The 25,538-nt window shown below is 42.6% G+C and overlaps 1 protein-coding gene across 4 annotated transcripts in view; it reads right to left on the bottom strand.

Moving 5' to 3' along the window:
* ica1 (islet cell autoantigen 1) overlaps positions 1 to 24,664 on the bottom strand; it is a 115,971-nt gene extending 91,307 nt beyond the window's left edge. For 2 of the 4 annotated variants that reach the window (XM_072251984.1, XM_072251987.1), the window contains exons 1-3: positions 20,357 to 20,533; positions 14,137 to 14,166; positions 8,974 to 9,145 (exon numbers count right to left, since the gene is read on the bottom strand). In XM_072251984.1, the coding sequence (XP_072108085.1) occupies positions 8,974 to 9,145; positions 14,137 to 14,153 (189 nt within the window). In that variant the 5' untranslated portion in view covers positions 14,154 to 14,166; positions 20,357 to 20,533. Of the gene's footprint in view, positions 1 to 8,973; positions 9,146 to 14,136; positions 14,167 to 20,191; positions 20,231 to 20,356; positions 20,534 to 24,595 lie in introns of those variants that run through there. The other 2 variants (XM_072251985.1, XM_072251986.1) reach the window with 2 other exon arrangements.
* Between the last annotated feature and the right edge of the window lie 874 nt (positions 24,665 to 25,538).

The raw sequence follows: 25,538 nt of genomic DNA, 5'->3' as shown, positions 1-25,538 counted from the left end.
TTTCCTCTTGCAAGAGGGTGATAAAATTCTGAAATTCTGTCTGAGAACTGGGAGGCTGGATCATCAGAAGTATTTAAAGTGGAACTAAATACATTATTGAAAGATCAGGGGACTGAGGGCAATGGGGAATTGGCACAGAGTGGTGAAGGGCTGGGGTGAGTGAACCATAGCAACACAGAATGGTGAAGAAGGGTTGATATGCCAGTGTCCTACTCTAGCTGCTATTATTTTCATTTTTGTGTTTCTCCTGAATACACTTACTTCTGTGTTACTTAAAGAGCACCTGCCTGAGGAGGTCACTGTTCACGCAGACTAATCTATCTTCTGTTAGATTCTAGTACTCCACAGCACTCACCTCCTACACCTTTACCCGAATCTCATGTGGATAGGGTGGTGAAGAAAGCTTTTGGTGTGCTGGCCTTTATAAATCAGAGCATTGAGTATTGGAGTTGGGATGTAATGTTAAAATTGTACAAGGCATTGGTGAGGCCAAATTTGGAGTATTGTCTACAGTTCTGGTCACTGAATTACAGGAAAGATGTCAACAAAATAGAGAGAGTACAGAGAAGATTTACTAGAATGTTACCTGGGTTTCAGCACCTAAGTTACAAAGAAAGGTTGAACAAGTTAGGTCTTTATTCTTTGGAGCATAGAAGGTTGAGGGGGGACTTGATAGAGGTATTTAAAATTATGAAATGGAAAGATAGAGTTGACATGGATAGGGTTTTTCCATTGACAGTAGGGGAGATTCAAACAAGAGGACATGAGTTGAGAGTTAGGGGGCAAAAGTTTAGGGGTAACATGAGGGGGAACTTCTTTACTCAGAAAGTGGTAGCTCTGTGAAACGAGCTTCCAGCAGAAGTGGTTGAGGCAGGTTCAATATTGTCATTTAAAGTTAAATTGGATAGCTATATGGACAGGAAAGGAATGGAGGGTTATGGGCTGAGTGCAGGTCGATGGGACTAGGTAACAGCAAGCGTTCGGCACGGACTAGAAGGGCCAAGATGGCCTGTTTCCATGCTGTAATTGTTATATGGTTAACCCTAACCAGTGTAAACACCACAGTACTCCACAAATTACCTGTACAACTAAAGGAATCAGCATATTTAGACCTGCAAGCAAAAGATAATATATTAATAATGCTTTTGTTTAACATGCGTTTGCTCTTCAGCCATTTCCTTCATGGTTGCTACCTGAAGAGATTGGGGCTGAGAGGAAAAATAGATCAGCCATGATGAAATGGCAGAGCAGACTTGATGGGCCAAATGGACTAATTCTGCTCCTCTACCTTATGGTCTTATGCTCTTGCCGTATAGCTAGGAAAGCAGAACACAAAACTCCAAGTGCAGTCTTTCTGACATCTTATACTGTTGTTACATTGCACCCCAACTCTTGCACTCAGTGACCTGACCAATGAAGGCAAGTATGCAAAATGCCTTCTTCACTACCCTGCCTACCTGTGTCAGCACTTTCAGAGAACTGTGTATCTGTACCCTAAGGTCGCTCCGTTCTACTGCACTTTCCAGGTTCCTACTATTTATTGTGCACGTCCTGCCTGATTCAATGTCCCAACATGCATCAATTCACACTTGTCCAATTTAATTCCTTGGCCACCTTCCAGTTGATCTAGATCCTGTTATACTCTCAGATAAATTGCTTTATATGTACTATACCACCAATTTGCACTACATTCTCATCCAAATTATTAATACAGATGACATGCAGTGGACCCAGTACTGATCCCTGTCGCACACTTCAGGCCACATGTCCCCAACCCGAAAAAAAAAACCTCTCCAATATTGGTCACCATCCTTACTGCTTCCACCAAACCAGTTCTGCATCCATCTGGCTCATTCACCCTGAGCCCCATGAAATGTAACCTTCTGAAATAGCCTACCATGCTGGATCTTGTCAGAAGCCTTGCTAAAAATCCATATAGACAAGATCTAACCCTCTACACTGGGATCAGTCCTTTTGGTCACCTCTTCATGCAGAAAGCCATGCTGACTATTCATAATCAGTCCTCACCTTTCCAAATGTGGGCAGATATCATCTTTTAGAATCTCCTCCAGTAACTTCCTCACCACTGATGTTAGGCTCACTGGCCTGGCTGAGGCCTTTCTTAAATAAGACCACCCTCCAATCTTCCCATAGCAATTTCTTCCCTACTTATCCCACATACCCTATAATACACTTGGTCATATTCCAGGGATTTATCCATCTTTATGTGCTTTAAGACCACTCGCACCTAGTCTTTTATAAGGTGATGGAACATATCCACTATTCTCTTCTCTGAATTCCCTTTATATTAATGAACAACTTGTAAATTATTTCACTGAAATGTGAATTGATTTGCTTGCCAGAGAAGATGGGAGTTAAATTGGGTTGGACATCGCACAGTTGAAACCATTGAGAACCGAGAGTTCTGTTGGCACAGAAACTAAGATGCTGCAACTGCGCCATCAAGTGGCGCAGTTTGGAAGTTTTTCTTTAAAAAGATTAGCTCAAATCCCGTACATTCTTTACTAATACAGATGTTAATGTTGACCACTTATACTGCTACCTGAAAAGGTGCAAAGAACTCAGTCTTTTTTTTTTACATTATCGTTTAATTTTGGTAGATGTTTAAAAAATTCTTAGATCAAACACAACTGGAATTTAAAAAGCAGTTTAGAATGGAATGTTGCAGTTGCACACCATGATTTAAAAAGAATTACTGATGTGCACATTATTAAATTAAATGGGCAGTGTTTCCACAGGAAGTTACTGACAATAAAACCTTACAGCATAAAATGGAATTCACATTTTCCATCCCATTCGAACTGACTTTCTGTAACAGCTAAGGTGCACGTATCTGAAGAACATCAGCAAATATCCCAGCCTCTTAAAATGTTTATGTAATGCTCTACGCAATCGGCAATTGCCTCTGATCTGGGCCGACATTTACGTGCCGGGCGGCACCTAATTAATTAGCTTGTTTATTTTGACTTTTTTCTTAAAGATGTGCTGGGTGCGCCCTGGCTACCGCTGTACCGCTGCGTGCTTCGTGGCCTGGTATCGGTCCATGGCCCAGAGGTTGGGGACCACTGATTTAATTTACCATATCAATTGTAAACATCCAGAAATTGTTCTATAAGAGCATGACTTAATATGTAATAGGTTTGCAATGCAAAATAATTAACAAAAAGGAATAAAGTCATAATGTACTAAGGTCAGTTGGCATCTAAAAACTATGACATTGTGTGACGACAGATGCGACGAGGGCATTGATCTAAATACTAGAATCACAATCGCGTTTATTGTCGCTGACAAACTTTGTGAATGTTTTTGTTTTGAGGCAGCAGTGCAGTGTAATACATAAAATATCTCTTGATGATAATAATGGGAAGAGGGCACGTCCTGGGGGTTGATGTCCTTAATGACGGATGTCACCTTTTTGAGGCATCACCTTTTGAAGATGTCCTCGATGCTGGGGAGGTTAGTGCCCATGATGGAGCTCGCTAAGCTTACAAAGCCTCTGCAGATTTTCCTAATCCTGGGCAATGGCCCCTCTATACCTGACAGTGTACATCAAAAGAAATCTGCTGGGGTCTTTGGTGACATACCAAATCTCCTCAAACTTCTAATGAAATACAGTCACTGGTATGCCTCCTTTGTAACTGAGGCAATACGTTGGGCTCAGGATAGACCTTCAGAGATGTTGACTCCCAGGAACTTCAAACTATCATCCTGCTGACCCCTCAACGAGGACTGGTGTGCGTTCCCTTGGACTTCCCCTTCCTGAAGTCCACGATTAATTCCTTGATTTTACCAGTGCAGATCTAACTCACTCCTGCATGTTTCCTGACAGCAGTGGTCATCGGTGAATCCACAGATCGTGTTAGCACTTTGCCAAGCCGCACAGTCATGGGTGTAGTGAGTAGAACAGCGGGCTAAGCACACTGAGGTGAGCCAGTGTTGACTGGCAGCAAGGAGATATTATTTCCGATCTGTACTGACTGTGGTCTCCCGATAAGGAAGTCATGGATTCAGTTGCAGAGGGGAGGTACAAAGGCCCAGGTTTTGATGCATAACTTGTTTTGCAATTTGTAAAATGCAAACCTGAGGGTAAGGGAATAGACAGCAGGTTTTATTTATGTGTGTGAGCGTCACTGACTAGACCAGAAGTTATTGTCCATTCCCAGAGAAGCTGAGCTATAGTCCCTCGCATGAGAGTATTCCCAAGGTACTGTTGTTGAAGGGCTTTTGGAATTGTGATTCAGTGTCAAAGAATGGTGACGTACTTTCAAGTTGGGATATTGTGCAAGTTGGAGAGGATCATGAAGTTCCGATGCCAGAGTTGACCATTCTTCTTGATGGCCAAGGTGGGAAGTTTAGAAACAGCCAATGAATATTCTCATTGAATTGATGCACTGGATTTTATTTACAAAACACACTCCAACCTTGGTCTGATTTGGTGATTACAAGCCAATTAAAACAATAAGACCATAAGATACAGGAGCAGAATTAGACCACTTGGCCCATCGAGTATGCTCTAACATTATCATGGCTGATCCATTTTTCCTTTCAGCCCCAATCTCCCGCCTTCTCCAAGAATTCCTTCATGCCCTGACCAATCAAGAATCTATCCACCTCTGCCTTATACATTCAAAGCCACTGGCAGCCAACCAGAAAAGGCTCCCTTTATTCCACTCTTTGCCTCCTGTTAATTGTCCACTACTTTGTCCATGCTAGTATCTTTCCTATAATATCACAGGCTTTTAATTTGATAAGCAGCCTCATGTGTGGCACCTTATCAAAGGTCTTCTGAATATCCAAGTACACAACATCAACCCATACTTCATTTACCCTGTTTATTATTTCTTCAAAGAATTCCAGCAGATCGGTGAGGCAAGATTTTCCCTTGAGGAAACCATGCCATCTATACAACATATTTTATCATGTGCTTCCAGGTACCCCGAAACCACATATTTAACAATTGACTCCAACACCTTCCCAACCACTGAGGTCAGACTAACTGGCCTATAGTTTCCTTTCTCCTGCCTCTCTCCCTTCCTGAAGAGTGGAGTGACATTTGCAATTTTCCAGTCTTCCGAAACCATTGCAGAATCCACTGGTTCTTGAAAGATCATTACTAATGCCTCCACAATCTCTTCAGCCACCTCTTTCAGAACCTTGGGATATACAGCATCTGGTCCTGGTGATTTATCCACCCTCAGACCTTACAGTTTCCCCAAGAATTTTCTCCCTAGTAAAGACAACTTTACACACTTCTGACTCCCTGACACTCTGAACCTTCCACCATGCTGCTAGTGTATTCCACAGCGAAGTCTGTTCAAAATACTTATTATGTTTATTCACCATCTCCTTGTCTCTCATTTCTACCTCTCCAGCACCATTTTCCAGTGGTCCAATATCCACTCTCACCTCTCTTTTACACTTTATGTATCTGAAGAAACTTTTAGTATCTTCTTTAATATTATTGGCTAACTTAATTTTGCACTTCTATTCTTTCCTTCTTAATGCCTTTTTGTTATCTTCTGTCGGTTTTTAAAAACTTCGCGATCCTCTAAGTTCCCACTAATGTTTGCTCTATTACAACACATGTCCTTAAGTTTCTGGTTAATTATGTTCCCCAAGATGCTGATGATGCAGAACAATAAACTCATTTGACAGTAATTCTGTTAAATGTCATATTAGATGCTCTCTTGTTGGAGATAGTAATTTTTGCAACACAAATACAATGCAATTTTAATTGCTACTTGTTAGCCCATATCCCAGGGTCATCTCTGTTTTCATGTATGCAGGCATGAGTACTTTTATTTCCTGAGATGTTGATGATTGAATAGGTATAACACACCACAGTGGACATCCCAGATGACTGAAGGTCACTGATGAAACAAATAAAGAAATCTAGCCATTAATATGTAATCTGAGGCTACAGACTTCACTACAGCCTCGCTGCGTTTTACAAATGTGGACAAGAGAGGTGCGCTCTAGGGGCAAGGTAAGGCAACAACTACTTTTGAGATTATGCCAATATTTAACAACAAAACTTGGTAGAACTGGAGTCAATTGGAAGAGCGGTGAAAATAGATCTCCACCAGCTGAAAATCACTGCAGGAGTTCAAGGCTGTGTCCAGGCTCAACCATCTTCAACTGACTTATCAACAACCTTCCATCCAAAAGAGAGGTCAGAAAATGGGGCTGTTTACTAATAACTGCTCAATATCCATGTTGCATGCAACAAGACTCAAAACAAAATTTAGGCATGGGATGAGAGGTGGCACAAATACTAGGCAATGACAATTCAAACAAGAATATGTCTAACCACTTGCATACAATGCTAACTTCAACAAGCCTGGACTCTTTAGATTCTGTGTTTTACTGTATATTGTGTGTAATGTGCTGTAAGGATTCACTGCTTATGTAATGGCTCCTCTGTAATGTTCACTGCTGAGGTAACGGTTTCTCCGTAGCAGCAGTGTTTGGGTTATGGCTGGAGATAACGGGACTGTAGTATGCATGTTAGCCAATCAGAGATTGCTGCTCTGTCTTGTGAATCTGGAAGGATTTTTTTCATGGTCTTTTGTCGAGGAGAGATAAAGAGGGAAGATGCGTGTGGAGAGAGCTGGTAGACCACCAGACGGAGTGGACTGGGATCTGAGGGTTCGAAGGTCGGCGACGCTCAGAGCAAACCGATGGTGGGTGAGTGATGACTGAGTGAGCTCCAATGTGAACTTTTGACTTTTCCTCGAATTGGGCCTTGTTTAAAAAAATTTCATTACTAACCCTATATTCAGATTAAGATTCATAAAGTTCAATCATTTAATTGCATATGATGTACTGTCTGTTACTTTGCGTTGTGGGTTTGTAACATTACACAGCATCCACACAAACGTGATTTCTCACTCTGGCGGGGCCAAAGGCCGTTTCCCCCTAGACGAACACGAGAAGGTTACATGTGTTTTTTGCTCTTTTATTTGCTGCTTGTGAGATTCTTTTTTGGCACATGGAGGGGTTGATATTTTTTCTTTGAACGGTTTTCCATGGTTTTCTCTGGGTTGTACCCTGCACACATACTTCGATAATAAATGTAATTCGAACATTGAATGGCAGAATATACTCTATCCTTGGACATGCACAGCTCCAGCAACATTAAAGGACCATCAAACCATTCGACCGGCAGACAAGACGTCACAGATATTGTAATCTGGAGCAAAAAAAAAACTGATGGAGGAACTCAGTAGGTGCAGCAGCATCAAACTGCTGTCTTAACTCAAAACGTCAACTGTCCCTTTGCCTTAATAGATGCTGCTTGACACACTGAGCCCCTCCAGCAGTTTTTGACCTGACTAGCAAGATGGCTTTTATTTCGGAGGGTCCAGAGGTGGCTGATGAAGATAAATATGGGAACGGTAGATACTTCCACAGATGGGCAGGAAGAGTGTGGTAGACAGGCAGTTTGTGAGGTGGCTTGTTCTTTTTGTCTTATAAGCTGGATTACCGTATGCTCCTTGTGAGTAAACCTTGCCAGCCTGATGTGCTCTGTCTCTACTCTGAGTGGTCACAGGCCTGAGATTTCCAAGAGACCACAGGGTTATTACACTTCGGGGAAGCGTTGTATTTTTCCCCTCTGTTCACCTGATGACCTCTTCCCACAACGAGCCCAGAATAGAGCACCTGTTGGTGTTGGGCATGCAAACAACACAATTTGATCTGAGACCCAACTACTGCAGCTTCAACACTGTGGTGTTTACTTACATATTTATTTAGAGACACAGCATGCAATAGGCTCTTCCAGCCCTTCGAGCCATGTGGCCCAGCAACCCCTGATTTAACTGGAATGTAATCACAGGAAACTTTACAGTGACCTACCAGCTAGCAGGCCTCTGGACTGTGGGAAGAAACCGGAGCACCCGGAAAAAACCCATGCATTCAGTTTTTGGATTTAATGCAAATCATTTTTGGGTCATCTGGAGAGGAAAGAACCTGATAATATTGATGGGCTTGGAGGAATAAAATTATTTCAAGACACGCCTGTATGGCTTCTTCAGCAATAAAACTGAAGCAGACCTTGACCAAACTTTCTACATGATGCTAGTTAGAAGCTATTCAGCAACAGTCTCCTGTCCCAATTAAGTGGCACAGTGCCCCAAATAAACAAAGGGAATCACAGCTATTTTCTTGTGTAGTTTTGTTCTTTAAGAGTTGGCCCAAGTAAGTAACTACCTCGATTAACCAACAGCCAATTAACTAAAACCCACTGTACTCCAGTTCTTTACCGATGTTAAGCAACATACACAAAATGCCAGAGAGAAATTCAGCAAGTCAGACAGCATCTATGGAGAGGAGTAAGCAATTGATGTTTCTGATTCTGCTGAAGGGCGTTGGCCTGAAACTTCAAACTGTTTGTTCTCCTCTATGGATGCTGCATGGTTTGCTGAGTTCCTCCACCTTTTATGTGCTTTGTTCAATATTTCCAACATCTGCAGTATCTCTTATTTTTATGAGATAATGTTGATTTATTTTTTCCAATTTATGAACATCCTGGTCCTGCTCACCAACTATTTGCCCCATTCTTCCATCTTTAAATCCCCTGCTTGTATCCTCCCTCATAGTCTTTGTTTCTCTGTTTCCAGTGCAATAACCATGCCCCCTCCATCAACATTCAGTTAACTTTAGTCCTGCTCCTTCAAACTTCCTCTTTAAGTTCACTTGTTTCCCTGCCTTTCAAAACTCCATTTTGAACCAAATCCTTCCTCACCTCAATGTCTCCATCTTTGACTGTGTTTATTCTCCTATATTCACTGTGAAGCACGCTGGAATTTTAAATAACACTACACAATACAAATGTCTGCAGGATTTCGAAAGATATTATTTCAACAAGTAGATTAAAACAATCTTATTTGTCAATTGATACACCTTAGCAACATACAGAAATTTTTGAAAAGTAACAACAATTTTTTTTACCTCTAATTTAGCATCAAGGTCTGCATCTGAAGCTATAACATGTTGATCTTCTTTCTTCCCAGTAACCTTGATAAGAGTTTGCTTTGTTTTCCAGTATCTCTGCTGCATTTTATTCACAACTGAATTGTCCTGGATCCAGATATGTCGTTTATAAAAATCGCGGGAATATCCACTGATAAAAACAGAAGCAATCTGGGTTATTCAAAATTACATTTCATTATAAATATCTAATTGTTATGCCAGTCTCCTCCACCAACTTGCAAAGACATGCAACTATTTTGACCAGGAAGTATATGAGAGCAGCTCTAAGAATAAGTTGTTCCTCGCCACGCCTTGCGCCACATTGGGTGGCACTTGCCATTTCTTTATCATTTTATCTGTTTTTATTTTAAAAATGAGGCCGAGTTGCTAGCTGGGATGGAAAGCGTGCAAGGAGTCAGCCAGATTGGAACCCGGGACCACTTGCAGATACCACTACACCACCAGCCAGCCATCTAACAATAAGATGCGGCTCAAATTGGATGATGATTAGGAGAGGTATATCCCTATGATCCAAACTAATCACAGCAAATTTGAAATCTAAATATGGCAACACAAATTCAGGTGATGCAACATAGCACACAGAATCATAGAAATTTTCAGGTGGATTTAACATTGAGGAAACAGACAGATGGCAAGTGCAGACGCTGAGGAGATTCATTTGGAAATGAAAACAAATAATCAATAAAAATCACACTGACGAACGTAGAAAAACAGATACTATAGTTAATTTCCTGAATGCCTTTTCACCAGAAAAGCTTTTTCAGAAACAAATGCGTCTTTGGACATGAAGAATATAAGACTAGAAAATCTTTATGTAGATACATAACTAAAGTCAGGGCAGTGGATTTACTGAAGATGATGTGAGTTAATCTCATTGGTATTCAACCAATTGCTGCTACCTTAGAAAAATCACCAGGATGATTAGGACAACCAGAAGCAATAGTAAAACTTACCAAATATTAGCACTATTTCCATCAGATCAAAATAGGCCAATGATAATTGAGTTTTTTTTTAAATTGTGAGAGGATTAGGTAAGACAAGATGAATGAGGGCAAATTACAAGAGGAAGTCATGATTAGAAGTTAAAATTCAAAACTGTAATCAAACACAGCAAGAAAAGAAGTTAGGGAGAAAATTATTCACGTGGTGTTCCTGGACCTCGCCAATGCCTTTGGCTCAGTTCTTCATAACCTCCTCTGGACTGCTTTCGACTTCTTCAGGGTCCCAGTGACCCTCACAAGCCTCACTAAGGCCTACTTCCAGGACGTGCAGTTATGTTTGACAACAGCAGATTACACCATAGTGTGGCAACATCTGGAAGTGGGAATCATGGCCGGTTGTACCATCTCCCCGCTAGCCTTCACCATGGCCATGGAGGTGATCATTAAAGCATCTCAATGGGTGGTTGGAGGACAGCGCACAAGACCTGGCCTGAGGCTGCCGCCTACCAGAGCATACATGGACGATCTCACAACACTCACCACGACCAAGGCTTGTACTGTATGCCTGTTGAGAAAGCTTCAAAAGAATATCGAGCAGGTTCGGCTGAAAATCAAGTCAAGAAAGTCCAGAAGCATCTTTATTGTCAAGGGGAAGCTGGTAGACCAATGCTTCTACATGGGCGATGAGACGATTTCAACAGTCTTCGACAAGCCTGTGAAGAGCCTAGGTCGGTGGTATAAGGCATCCCTCAAAGACACAGAGCAGGTAGATCAGCTCAGGAAGGATGCCGTCAGTGGCCTCAGGAGCATCGACAGAACCACACTCCCTGGCGAGTTGAAGCTCTGGTGTATGCAGTTTGGGCTCTTTCCATGCCTCATGTGGCCAGTAACCCTGTATGAACTTCCAAACTCGAAGGTGGAAAGCTGGAGAGACTGATCAGCTCATACGTAAGGAAGTGGCTTGGCCTTCCCAGGTGCCTCAGCAGCATAGGGCTCTACGACAAGGGAGTCCTAGAGCTACCCATTTCCAGTCTTCCAGAGGAGTGTAAGTGCGCCAAACTAAGACTGGAGATGATGTTAAGAGAGGTGATGTGATCCATTTGTAGCCCAAACTGCCCACATTCTGGATATGGGAGGAAATGGACTCCATCAGAAGCAACTGAGTAGGCAAAGGGGGCACTCAAGCACAGGGACATGGTGGGCCGAGTGCAGCAAGGGAGGAGCTGTCTTGGCCTTGGAGACAGTACACCAGCCTGGAACAAGGCTGCTCTGTCTCAGAGACACAGGAGATACGTCGGCAGGAGGAGGTGGCAAGGTGTGCAAAGGCCGTCGCTCAGGCAAGGCAAGGGCAATGGATGAGATGGCAGGGAGTGGAGAAAAGAAAGATCTCCTGGAAAGATCTGTGGGAGATGGGGACATCCAGAGCGAGCTTCACCATCAGGGCTGCCTACGACGTCTTGCCATCTCCCATGAATCCCCGCCAGTGGTATGGAGAGGACCCCACATGCTCCCTCTACCCGACTTCAGCAACACTAAAACACATTCTGGTGGGCTGCAAGACCAGCCTTACTCAAGGCCGATACACCTGGCGGCACAACCAGGTGCTACGGTGTCTTGCAGCAGTGCCGGAAAGTCGGCGGATGAGCGTCAACGCTCTCCCTCCCCCTTCATCCTGCTGGCCATTAACATCATTTGTCCGGGAAGGTGAGGGTCAAGCCAGACTCGATACATCGAGACCAGACACCAGGCGGCCAGGCAGGGCACATGATTGGAAGATGGTGGCAGACTTAGGCCAGAGGCTCTGCTTCCCAACTGAAATCGTGGAAACCAACCTCAGATCAGACCTTGTGCTATGGTCGGCTTCACTCCATCTCGTTTTACATCATTGAGCTTACAGTGCCCTGGGAGGATGCAGTGGAGGAGGCCTACAAACGCAAAAAGCTGAGGTATGCTGAGCTTGCAGCCGACGCGCAACAACGTGGCTGGAAAGCAAGGGTCCGACTGGTCGAAGTAGGCCGCAGAGGATTTGTAGCCACATCAACATCAAGGCTACTCCAGCGAGGGAAGACACACCGACAAGCAGTCAAAGACCTCTCCAGAGCTGCTGAAAGTGTAGTCAGTGGCTCTGGATTAAGAGAAAGGATTCCATCTGGGCCCCCAAGTGAGTGAAAGGCATCTAGGGGGTGAGCCCGGGAAGCCAGAATTCACTGCTGAACCCTCCGGAGGTGTCGTGGGCCTATCAGCGAAACACTGAGGAAAGAGGGTGCCCACTTGATAACCCAGAAGATGCCACCACTCACTCGGCCACCCCACAGAGTCTAGGCAGCACGTCTCAGGAGTGCAAGTAAGGGATAGTAACATCTAGTCCTACATAACATACCATATCCAGAAAGTCATCAGAGCATGGAATATTTGCTATTTGGAGTGATTAAGGATGTACATTAAGCATCATATTTTATGCTGCAAGACTGTATTTACTGATAAAAATCTGCACTTCTACTGAGAAGCAAGTCTGAGCAAACTGTTCTTAGACCTCTAGTTTCTTTGGAAACCTATGACCAGATTTTAAGGACATCTACATGGTGACTCATTGAATGCTTGTTCCACTTGATAGCTATAATTCACTGAAGTCTTATCCAGGGTCAAGGACAGCTTCAATCCCACTGTTATTAGACTCTTGAATAGGCCATTTGTACCATAAGTTGGACCTTTGACAGCACAATCCACCTCATTATGACTTTGTACTTTATCATTTACCTGTATTATGCTCTTTCAGGAGCCTTTACCCTACATGCTGAATTATTACTGCTTTACCTCATTCTAGCTCAAAGCACTGCACAATGATTTGATCTTTATGAACAGTATGTGTGATAAGCTTTTCACTGTATCATTGCACATGACAATAATAGACCAATATCACTGCATTCTCAGAGTTGTATCTTACATGTCATGGCAAGGGTTTTCTGGTTTCATGTTTTAAAAAAAATAATCAATTTCAACTTTATTGCAAAGCGAAAAATGAGTTGAAAATGTTGAATAATTCAACATTTAGAAGTAAGCATTCCAGTAACAAGATTTAAAAACAAGCATAGTTAAACCAGTATTAAAAATACATGGGCCTTGTGATCATAGTGCTGCTGTAATGGATACTTATCTTCGTGGCCAAGATTACTTCTTCCTCCTTTACGCAGTAATGAGCATCAAATTATGTAACTCTGCTGATATACCTAGCATTCATCAGACTTATCGAATTTCTACACCCAAACATTACACTTTTCCCCAGGTATGGTATACTATTGGATTATTAATACAGAGGCTCTGTTCAATTTTAATGAAAAAACACCTTCAGCTTGTTACGCCATTCAGATTGATAAGAGTTTAACCCTCAACCTCAAGAACATTTTCTGCCGTTTCTTAACATCCACCGATTTCCTTAGTGCCAAGTTCTAATAATTGAGCATGCTCAAGAATTCCTCAATTGTAGAGAGAACTTCAAAGGATCTATGTACCGCTCGATTAAAAATTCTTTCCCAAATCAATCTTGACATCTGCCTCCTTGCTCTAAGATTACCCCACTTTGCTTTAAATTTTCAAGTCAGTGAAAATATTGATTGAATGCCTACTTTCTCAACCATCCTCAAAGTCTTGGGTTTTAATAAAATTGCCACAACAGACGCTGCTGTAACACAGACTGAAACAAGACTTTCCAGGCGCAGATCCACGGTCTCGTGAGACTAACAGATGTCACCACCACTCTTAATTCTCGCCAGTGTAGACTCATCACAGAACAACCCAAATAAAAAGTGACCCGTAAAATTAATGAGATCAATTTAGAATGTCCCATCCTATTATAATTGTGATTAATCCACTTTGATATTTACCTCTCTAGATAAACATGCATTCTAGGCAATGTCACAAATAAGGCAATTTAATTAGACACACTACTTATTACAAAAAATACATTGATTTTAAAAATCTGCAAGTTGCTTTTCTTCTGCTAGCAACTTGAGACCTGGCAATTGGAAGTGATGAAAATTAAGTTTGAAGCTACAATGTAAACTGGTCCAATCATTTTCATTCTAATTCCATTGTGTTGGTATTTTCCATTTTCTATTATTCCCTTCTCTGACCGGTATCTACATTTACTTTTCTCACAAACTGTAATAAGTAAAACACTTACTTGCTTGGATGGTCCATGTTTCATTAAAATCTGAAATAAATGCAAAAAATTAATTTTAAAATGACATTCAGGATTGTGCATTTTTACTCATTGAAATAAACAAATACTTCCAAAATAAATTAATTTTTTATTTCTATTTTAAATGTGAATAAGATTATTAAAAATGAAATCTCTTTGCTATTTTCTTATATTTAATTATAAATAATAACTGTCAGAAACCATACTATTTTTACACATTTTAATAAAGCCTGCTAAAATCTAATTGAGTATGAAGAGCATGAATTTCACGACACGTCAGTGATGATAAACCTGAATCTGATTCTGAGATAACATGCCCAAACTATAGCAGAATTAAGGCACTAAAGCATGACATTCAGCTATGCAGCAATCACAGTATTTATGTGTTACACTTGCCCTCTCACTGTTTCATCCAATTGTTAGTTATTCATTAAAGTTCAATGTAAATTTTTATTATCAAAGTACTGTACATATATGTCACCATACACAATAAATATTCATTTTCCTGTAGGCATACTCAGCAAATCTATAGAACTGTAACTATAACAGGATCAATGGAAGATCAGAGTGCAGAAGACAACAAACTGTGCAAATGCAAATATAAATAAATAACAAAAAATAATGAGAACATGAGATAAAAGAGTCCTTGAAAGTAAGATCATTGGTTGTGGGAACATCTCAATGGATGGGCATGTGAATGTAGTTATCTCCTTTTGTTCAAGAGCCTGATGATTGAGGGTAGTAACTGTTCTTGAACCTGGTGGTGCAAGTCCTGAGGCACTCGTACGTTCCACCTGATGGCAGCAGCGAGAAAGAACATGGCCTGGGTGGTGGGATCTCTGATGATAGATGCTGCTTTCCCCCAACAGCGTTTCACGTAGATGTGCTCAATGGTTGGGAGGGTTTTACCTGTGATGGACTGGGCCAAATCCATTGCTTTTTGTAGGATTTTCTGTTCAAAGGCATTAGCGTTTCCATACCAGGCCATGATGCAGCCAGTCAATATACTCTCCAGCGCACATGCACAGAAGTTTGTCAAAGTTTTAGATGTCATGCTGCATCTCTGCAGACTCCTAAGGAAGTAGAGGCACTGCCGTGCTTTCTCTGCAATTACATTTACGTGCCGGGTCCAGGACAGGTCCTCTGAAATAGCAACACCCAGGAATTTAAAGTTGCTGACCATCCCCACCTCTGATGAAGGCTGGCTCATGGCTCTCTAGTTTCTAGTTCTAGTGTCACCCAACCCGAGGAGGAAAAGTCTGTATGCATTCACACTGTCTGTACCTCTGATAATTTCATATACATCTACAATATCTCCCCTTATTCTCCTGTGTTCCAAGCAATAAAGTCCTATTAACCTGTCCCTGTAACTCTGGTCCTCAAATCCCTGCAATATCCTTGCAGATTTTCTCTGCACTCTTTCACACTTATTGGCATCTTTCCTGTAGGTACGTGACCAGAACTGCACACAATACTCCAAACTCAACTGCACAAACATCTTACACGACTTCAATGCAACATCCCAATTCCTGTACTCAGTGCCATGATTTATGAAGGTCAGTGTGCCAAAAGCCCCCTTTATGACATTATCTACCAATGATGCCACTTTCAAGGAATTCTAACATCTGTTTGTTCTATCACACACCTCAGTGCCCTACCAAACACTGTTTTAACCTGGTTTGTCCTCCCAAAGTGCAACGCACTCCACGTCTGCATTAAATTTCATCTGCCATTTTCCTGCCCATTTTACCAGCTGGTCCAGATCATGCTCCAAGTTTTGATAGCCCTCCCCACTGTCCACTTCTCCCCTAATCTTGGTATCGTCCACAAATTTGCTGATCCAGTTCAACACATTATCTAAATGATTAATATAGATGATAAACACAATGGACCCAGCACTGATTCCTGTGGCACAACACTAGTTACAGGCCTCCAATCAGAAAGACTACCATCCTCTGGCATCTTTCAAAAATCCAATTGAATACTTCATCGCGATTGAAAACGACCTAACCTTCCTGAACACTAACCCTAATTAAGCCTTGTCTATCAAAATACTTATGTACCTTGTCCCTTAAAATATATTCCAATAATTTACCCACAAATGATATCAGGCTCACTGGCTTGCAATTTTCCAGCTTATTCTTAAAGCTTTTCTTGAACAATGTTAGGTATCCTCTGGCACCTCACTTGTGGCAGAGAACATTTTAAAACTCTATGTCAGGACTCCCGCAATTTCTACACTAGCCTCCCTCATGATTCGAGGCAAAACTTTGTCAGGACCTGGAGCCTCAAGACAGCCAGTACCTCCTCTTCTATAATCTGGATATAGTCCATGACCTCACTGTTTTTTTTTGCTTCAGTTCTACAGTCTGTGTTTATCTTCCAAACAAATATAGATGAAAAAATAATTTAAGACTTCCCCCATCCCTTCCAGCTCCATGCATGGATGATCATGCTGATCTTCAAGTATCGGATTTTGTTCCCCTCTATCCTTTCGCTCAATATGGCTATAGAAGCCTTTGGGATTCTCTTTTGGTTTGTCTGTGAAGATAGCCTCATGCTCTCTTTAAGGCCTCCTGACCTCTTTCTTCGTGTTCCCTAGCATTTCTTATATTCCTCAAGCTCACTTGATCATAACTGCATATACCTGATACGTATCTCCTTTTCCTTTACCAAAGCCTCAATAGCCCGCAATAACCCAGGTTTCTTAAACCTATTAGACTTGCCTTTCATTGCAACAGGAACACACAGATTCTGATTATTCTTCTGGCATGTCACCTGGCGACCTCCATTTCAGAGAAAACAGACCCAACCTGTCTAAAAAACAAACTCTTCTGATAACTCAACTGCTCCAATCCAGGCCACATCCTTTCTGCTCCCTTGCTCAGTGACATCCTTTCCGCAATTTGGCAACAGAAATGCATACAATACTCCTAGTGTAGCCTAGCTGATAAAGCCAAGCATGTTATAGACCATCTTCACCAAACCATCTATGCACTTTCAAGGAAAGTATGTACATGTAGACAAAAGGTATTTGTTTTCACTCAACTCAGCCATTTCTATCTCAATGTAGTGGCAGGGAGCCGCACACCAGGTGTTATCAAGCCTGAGTCAACCCCCAAGTCCCCCCATGTTGGCCTTTCATATTTATCCCAGAGGTTGGTGTGGTCCTTCAGAGATTTGAATGGTTTGCTCAACATATTTCCTATGGGAAATTCCACTTGCTGCTATGTTCTGGATTCAATCACCCCCAGAATATTGCATTAGTAATCAGAGACCAAGCCATTAATAAAACAGGACAGAGAGCTTCAAATTTATCTCAAACAAAATAGCATGGAGACAATTTAAATTGAGTGACGTGATAGATGCTCTAATTTCAGAAATCAATGGAAATATGTGCAACTACCTACAAAGCAAGGCACTATAAAAATGTGGTTCCAAGTACAAAACAACCCCAAATGACATACTTAGACTGACATGGATACAACATGAAGTAATATGGCCTTGTCAACATCATTTGACAATGGGACCAAAAGTATGCTCAAATCTCCACAAACCACAAATGGACAGTTGCCAAATGAACTGCTTCCACTGTAAAAGAACTACACATCGTCCATCTTGGAAGCTAGCTGGATCGCCAGGTGCATTACTTCCATGCACACTTCTTGAGCTCAATACAACTGGCTTCTGTTTCTTAAAGTAGATCAGGTCACCAAGAGAAAATACAGACCAACATGACTGGGACAAAACAGTGGTACAGCCGCCTGACCTGCTATCTCACAGGTCCAACAGGGCGGATGGAGTCTGCATCTTCTCCCTATGACCACATGGGTTTCCCCTAAGTGCCTCCTACATCCCAAAGACATGCAGATTGTTTAGTTAATTTATGTCTGTAAATTGTCCCAGTGTGCATGTGCATGGGAGAATCACAGGGAAGCTGATGTGAGTGTGGAGAGAATGAAATGAGGTAAGTGGGTGCTTGAAGTTCAGAGCAGATGCAATATGTTGAAGGAGCTGTTTCTGTGTTGTACACTATGAATATAGTTGGCCAACTACAGTCTGCTGATTTCTTGATCCTGCTTGAAAAGTTCTGATGGTGCTGATGTTGATCACACCCATTAACAGTGAGCAAAACTTTCATGGAGATTAAAAATTATAGAATAAAATAGTGATTTAAAATTTTAATTCAGAATTTTCTAATTTGCTTTTACATTATAAATAAGGTGCTGGATGCCTCAACCTAAAATACATACAAAACACTCAGTCACAGTAATGGAAAGTCATTGGCAAACATTGCATCATAACTAAGCAAGCATTTATTGACAAATCAATTCAGGGCTACTCATTGATTGAATCAATAAATTCAGAGTAAAATAATAAAATCAGTGAATATTATGGAATTTACAAGATATTGATGAATTAACAAATTCATAGAACCCATGTAACAGAGCAATGGGCAGCTCAGAATAGACCAGTGGTAAAATTAACACATCAATAAATTAATGGAGTAACCAACAGCAATATTAGAATTAATAATGTGAGCAATATGCACATCAATATATTAAAGGGGTATCAACCGATTAGCAAAGTACATTAAATTACCAGATAAATTAATGGATGGTTAAAAATCATTAAATTGATTCTGAAATGAGCACTAATTACAACCAGGTAATTGGAACAGAAGTCACAAAAATGTTAATAGAAGAAAATGCACAAGGAAGAGGCATTTAGCCACCTTTATGATTGAACCTATGGAGATGGAAGCAGAGATGACTGCAAAAAGCTGGAGGTGAGGTAATCAAGACAAAGACAGACTTGCTATTAAGCCCAGAACCTGATTTCAGGGCAAAATTGTAAAGTACATTTAATTTATTGTAAAGATTAGAGAGTAGATCAGAGTGGGACATAATTTTGTTCTCATATTCCCAGGAGAAACTGCATACTGGATAGTATCATCATGTGGAACTGTTGGAACGCAAGTAGCAATTAGAGCAGGCACATGATCAGTTATTAAAACACCTTTTAATGGATGTTAGAGATCTGTCCTATTAGAAAAGCAGTTTAAAAGCATCAGAAAATATCTTTTGCAGAGAGAAGCATTTTCCATGTACAGCACCTCTGATAAAGTGTTGATCGCCTACAGGCATCACATAAGAAGTCAAGGCCATATTTTCATGCAAGGCAGAGATAAGGAGAGCAAAATTAGACAGAAGACATATTAAAACTGCCATTTTTAAAGTTGTATCCTATTTTTGTTTTCCCATTATAAATACAGACAACTGAATTGATAATGAAAACTAGAACAACCTGTCACATTGTAATCACAATTAATTTATTAATGATGATACCACAGCAATTTATAATCCAAAATACCGGTAACATGTATATTAGAAGCATCATTTTTGCACTTATAAAAGTGACAATGAATTCTTTTAACTAGTGATGTTTTTCATTTCAGAACTGTTAAAATGAAATCAACAGGATCAGATATCTTTACCAGCTATACCTATAAACACACTCACTTAAAAAAATGTTACCCTTTCAATGTGAACAAGATGTTTAATTTAGTGCATCATTTCCGAATGACAGCTAGGACAAAAATGATGCCGTAAATTTCCCTTCTGAGAAAAGTAAGTTTCTAAATATTTTATATAAAGATCTTCAGTTTATAATCAATAATTAAATCTAAGAGACCTGTTTCTGTATTATTTCACGTCAGTACATTTTTCGCACGATACACCATACATCCTTGTCAGTGTATTTATATCTCACTAAATACCCCCTCAGAAATCCAGAGATCATGCAGCAGATACCAAAGATCGCGGGGGGTTGGGGAAACGCGACGTCCTGCCATCTTGATAAGTAACTGAACAGAACCAAGGGTACACCATCGACTCACACACAATTCAGCCCTCTGTCTGCATGCCTCCGAGATACCTTACCATATGGAAGTGTACCGGCACTGATCAAACGCGTCAGATTGAAAAAAAACAAGCAGCATGTAAACTGGGATCTAAAGGTAATTTCGAGTCAATACCGCATTCAGCTTTCCTTGCTGATACTGCCATCACCGACGTGGGAGGGGAAAAGAAATGTCGACAACCAATTACTTCTATCATAGCCGCCGCGTGTTTTAAACAATTAAATAAATTCCCCCTAGCAACAACATTTCAATTGGTTAGAATGGAGAATTCGTACTTACCAGCCGAAAGAGGACGTTGCTGGAACTTCACGGTGGGCCGCGGACACACAGCAACATCAGGCTACCGGCTTAATGCGCTAAACGCGCTTCCCAGAACGGCGCTCAGGTGTGTCTCTGACGCAGGCGCGGGTCAATAATGCCCGGAGAACACGTAACTTCGATTATCCTGACACTCAGCTGGCAAGGCTCCGCGGCTAATACCTCTCTATTTCGATAAATCTCTCCACCGCCCCTGCTGGAATGATCGCGGTGCCAGCTAAATAAAAGGGAATAGCCCTCCCCTGCCCGTTCAAAGAGATGCGTTGAAACATTTTACAGAAGAAACATGATGCACGCAGTGCGTGCGAGCAGGGAAAGATGCACTGCATGGAAATTAAGGAATGTAGCCTTGAGAACCTGGAGGAATGCAGCAAGCCAGAGGGAATCTACTACTGATTGTACTGAGATCCTGAGGTGAAGACTGCAGTTGACAAAATTTGGTTTTATTTTGGCGCACAGGCCATATTTATAAAGGGGAACGAAGAATTTCAGAAGAGATACTGTGGATTCCGGTTAATTGGGATGCAGGGGCGTATCTACGGAAAATAGCGCCTATGGCAGCACTGAAATTGCACCCCTGTCCAAACATCTGACACCCATCTTTTAGATAACTTTACCATAATATCAGCTCAAAAATACAAGTCAAGCTCGTTAATCTTTTAATTAACAAATTATGGCACTACGTGAAAATTATAACTGCACCTTCCTTGCTTTCACCAATGCAAATTGGTCTATGGTGTGAACAAAGTCAGTTTTTTCAGTTTCTCCTCTTTCTACACTCAGCAGAGCAAGATCACAGAGTCTGCCTTGACCCATGGAGGCTCTCAAATATGAAAGTATTAGTTTTAACTTGCTGAATGATCTCTCACAGCTGGCGATGGAAACTGCGATGGTTGGCATTATCTGAATAGCAAAGCGAAGATTGGGGAAGACGCTCATCTCCATACTGAACAATAAATTCAAGAAGCTCTTCTGGTCTTGATACTTTCATGTTGACCTGCCTTTATAGCAACATTCTGCAATCCAAAATTTCTTCATATAGCTGCTGTCCATCAACATCAGAGCTGTACAATTCGCCCAAATTTTCGCACTTCTTCTTTAGGTTGTTACTGTCGGTGCCATAACACAGTCCTTCGACATGGAGAAGGAACCCAAACTTGGCGTCAGTGTTGTGCAACCGAGCGAACCTTTCGTCCATTTCTCTGTGAAGACAGTCTAGCGTTCATGACTCTTTCCATTTCTTCCTTAGCCGTTAACCCAGCGTCTCTCGAGTTCTCATCAGCCATTCGTTTCTTTCGTCTCTGATGTCTTTCAACTACAATATTCCATTCTTGACAAAGACCGACTCCTTCTTCGAGTGACTCACTGACCAGCACTTCTTTTTCATCATAAAAATGATCTCGGAAGGCTTTCAAATCCAGGGCAGCATCGTGCAAGTTCATGCTAGGATCCTGCAGCCTCTTTTGAATACGGCCAATGTGAATGAGTACTTTGTTCCAAAATCCTAGCAAATTCAGAAAATTGTAACTCAACATGCGGTTGTACAGCTGCCTTGCATCACTTCTTATTTCACTGGTTTCATTTTCATTGTCTATCATGTCCTGGAGAACTTGAAGTATCTCCTCAAGGTACTTGTTGACGGGCTTCACTGTTTCTGTCCTTGCACTCCACCTGGTTTCAGACTCCGATTTAACAACCACAGGCACGGCGTTTTTGAGTTTTTCCCAGCGCTGTGTTGAACGAGAGAAAAACAAGTAGAGAGCTTCGATGGTTCCAAAAAAACGTGACCATCATTGTATCCTGCTTGGCTGCATGTATACCCACTAAGCTGAGTGAATGATCGTCGCAATTCATAAACACTGCCAGGTTGTTTTTCTCACTTATTCTTTGATGTGCCCAGCCATCACAGCAGCGTTGTCATAGCACTGTGACCGGCAATCTTGCAGCTCCATTTAGTCCTTCTCTAGCTGTTTCAAGATGTCTTCGACCAAGCTCTTAGCATCCTTCTGGCTTATCTGGTGTGACAACAAACCAAGTTATCAGAAGATTGATGCTGATGAGAGAGATAAGGGAGACAATGGAGAAACATTCAAAATGCTAATAAGAGAGAAGAAAGAGATTAACGAGAAAGAAACACATTTCAGATATTGACAGACTGATTGCTTTGAACCTGAACTGTTTGAAGTTTGATGGACAGGTGATATCCCAGCAGGGGGATAAAAAGAACGGGTTCACTAAGGCACGACACACACCACGCGATCATGAGATAATGAGAACCTGGAAGAGCGGTGTGCCCCCACAAATTGGTGGGAGTTTGGAGGCCTGGTTGCGGGAACTGACCATAGATGCACAGGGTGAAAAGGTATGATCGGCGGGAACCTGGTGTGTGTGTCCGCCCTTGCCTGGGTGCCGGGTTCACCGTGGAAGAACGGTTGTATCTGGAACGGAGGGGTCACAGTCAGTGACCACAGAAGACATTAAAAAGGGTCCACCCGAAAGCCAACTGCAAAGAACATCAAAGGTCTGCTGAATCAGATTTGCGTATTCTCTCTCTCTCTCTCTCTCCAACAGCACAACAGCGATTACTGCGAACTATACTAAGCTGAACTGAACTCTGCATCACTTGAGACTGATCATTTTACCCCTAGACTGCGGTAGAGCTTGGTTGATTCCTATTACCCTAGTTCTGTGTACATGTGTGTTTTATCATTGCTAACCTGTTGCATTTATATCCGTACGATTAGAGTACTGTGTTGCCTATTTCTTTAATAAAACTTTATTAGTTTCTGTTAAACCAGACTCCAACTAAGTGGTCCATTTCTGCTGGTTTGGCAACCCAGTTAAGGGGTACGTAACACTGGATAAAACCAAGGAAGGACTCTATAACACGGACTGCTTTCCTCTCAAAGTCAACTTCCACATACCTCACTACTTCTGACATCTGCTCACGGTGTGCCTGACTAGGAGTCGAGTCAAACATGAGACCACAGTACTTGGCTTTACGCAACACACACCAAAGTTGCTGGTGAACGCAGCAGGCCAGGCAGCATCTCTAGGAAGAGGTACAGTCGACGTTTCAGGTGAGACCCTTTGTCAGGACTAACTGAAGGAAGAGTTAGTAAGAGATTACTAACTCTTCCTTCAGTTAGTCCTGACGAAGGGTCTCGGCCTGAAACGTCGACTGTACCTCTTCCTAGAGATGCTGCCTGGCCTGCTGCGTTCACCAGCAACTTTGATGTGTGTTGCTTGAATTTCCAGCCTCTGCAGAATTCCTGTTGTTTGCGTTTTTAAATTCACTACTGCGAAGCCTCTTCCGGTGATGCCTACACCGAAGAAGTTTAGATCCTCTCTTCGACGGGAGTTCAGTGAAACCATCTCTCACTGCTCCCCATCTGTAATTTCTTTGGCTCTTCAACTTTTTGACCACATTTTGACTCAGACTCGCTATCACAGCCATATATCCTTTCTTGGAACGTGCCTCCGTCGCCAACTTACTCCAGTTGGCTTTAGGATTCGTTTCCGAGCCTCTCAATTTGGACCTTCTGAGGATCCCAGGTACTCACATTTTATTGACTTTGCCTCTCGCCACTTCCCCGTCAAGCTCTGAAGGCGACTCTCTCCCCCATGAGGAGGTACTTGGTGTCCCTATCCCAGACCTTTCCACACCTTCGGGGCACTTTCTTCGCCGTCTGTAATGGGCCTACCCGTTATTTCATCCTCCGTCGGATTCACGCCTGCAATCGCCGTTTTTTTGACTTTGTCATGTTAGGCAAAGATCGTAAGATCCTACATCTATGGACTCCAGAGCCTGCCGACCCCGACGCTAGCAGGCATGAACTTCAGATTGCGGCGCCTGCCATTGATCTTGCCGGCTCCAACACCTCAGGGCATATTCAAAACCCGGACTCCAGCAACGACCATAGAGACATTCACAGCGATTGCGCAACCACCAACTGCGACGCCAGCCTTGAACTCCAGGCCGGGTCTTTATGTGCTGCTATTGTGACTCCCGTCTCCCCTTCTCCCACCAATACTCTGCAATCCCGTCTCCTTCAGATCCCATTGTCAGCTCCTGGGTCCTCAGAGACTCCGTCTTCCTCTCACCCCAACCCTCCCCTCTCCATTGACACCCCCAGCCTCCCCCCTCCCCCCTCAGATCCCAGCTCTCATCCGTACCGGGTCTTTACCATTCCTTCTGACCTTCAACTGTCGGAGGCAGAACGCTCTGTCCTCAGTACGGGCCTCGCCTTTGTCCCCCTTCGCCCACACCTCAGCGAGTTCCGTGTTCGCCATGATGCGGAACTCTTCTTCCGCCGTCTCCGTCTCCGAGCCTACTTCTTCGGCAAGGACTCTTCCACCCCCACCGATGACCCCTTCTCCCGTCTTCAACCCTCCTCTTCTTCATGGACACCCCGCTCTGGTCTTCTGCCTGCTCTGGATCTCTTTATCACTAACTGCCGATGGGACATCAACCGTCTCGACTTCACCGCACCTTGTCCCCATTCCAACCTCACTCCTTCGGAACGCTCTGCTCTCCACTCCCTCCGCACTAATCCTAACATTATTAAACCCGCCGATAAGTGGGGTGCTGTTGTAGTCTGGCGCACTGACCTCTACCTTGCCGAGGCACAGCGACAACTCGCGGATACCTCCTCTTATTTACCCCTCGATCGTGACCCCACTAAGGAGCACCAGGCCATTGTCTCCCACACCATCACCGACTTTATCCGCTCAGGGGATCTCCCATCCACTGCTACCAACTTTATAGTTCCCACACCTCGCACTTCCCGTTTCTACCTCCTACCCAAGATCCACAAACCTGCCTGTCCTGGGCGACCTATTGTCTCAGCTTGCTCCTGCCCCACCGAACTCGTTTCTGCATACCTCGACCCGGTTTTACCCCTCTTGTTCAATCCCTTCCTACCTATGTTCATGACATTTCTCACGCTCTTAAACTTTTCGATGATTTTAAGTTCCCTGGCCCCCACCGCTTTATTTTCATCATGGATGTCCAGTCCCTATATACTTCCATCCCCCATCAGGAAGGTCTCAAAGCTCTCCGCTCCTTTTTGGATTCCAGACCTAATCAGTTCCCCTCCACCACCACTCTGCTCCGTCTAGCGGAATTAGTCCTTACTCTTAA

Source organism: Mobula birostris, chromosome 3 (genome assembly GCF_030028105.1).
Source record: "Mobula birostris isolate sMobBir1 chromosome 3, sMobBir1.hap1, whole genome shotgun sequence".
Taxonomy (NCBI): Eukaryota; Metazoa; Chordata; class Chondrichthyes; order Myliobatiformes; family Myliobatidae; genus Mobula; species Mobula birostris.
This window is presented reverse-complemented; position numbering and strand designations above follow the sequence as displayed.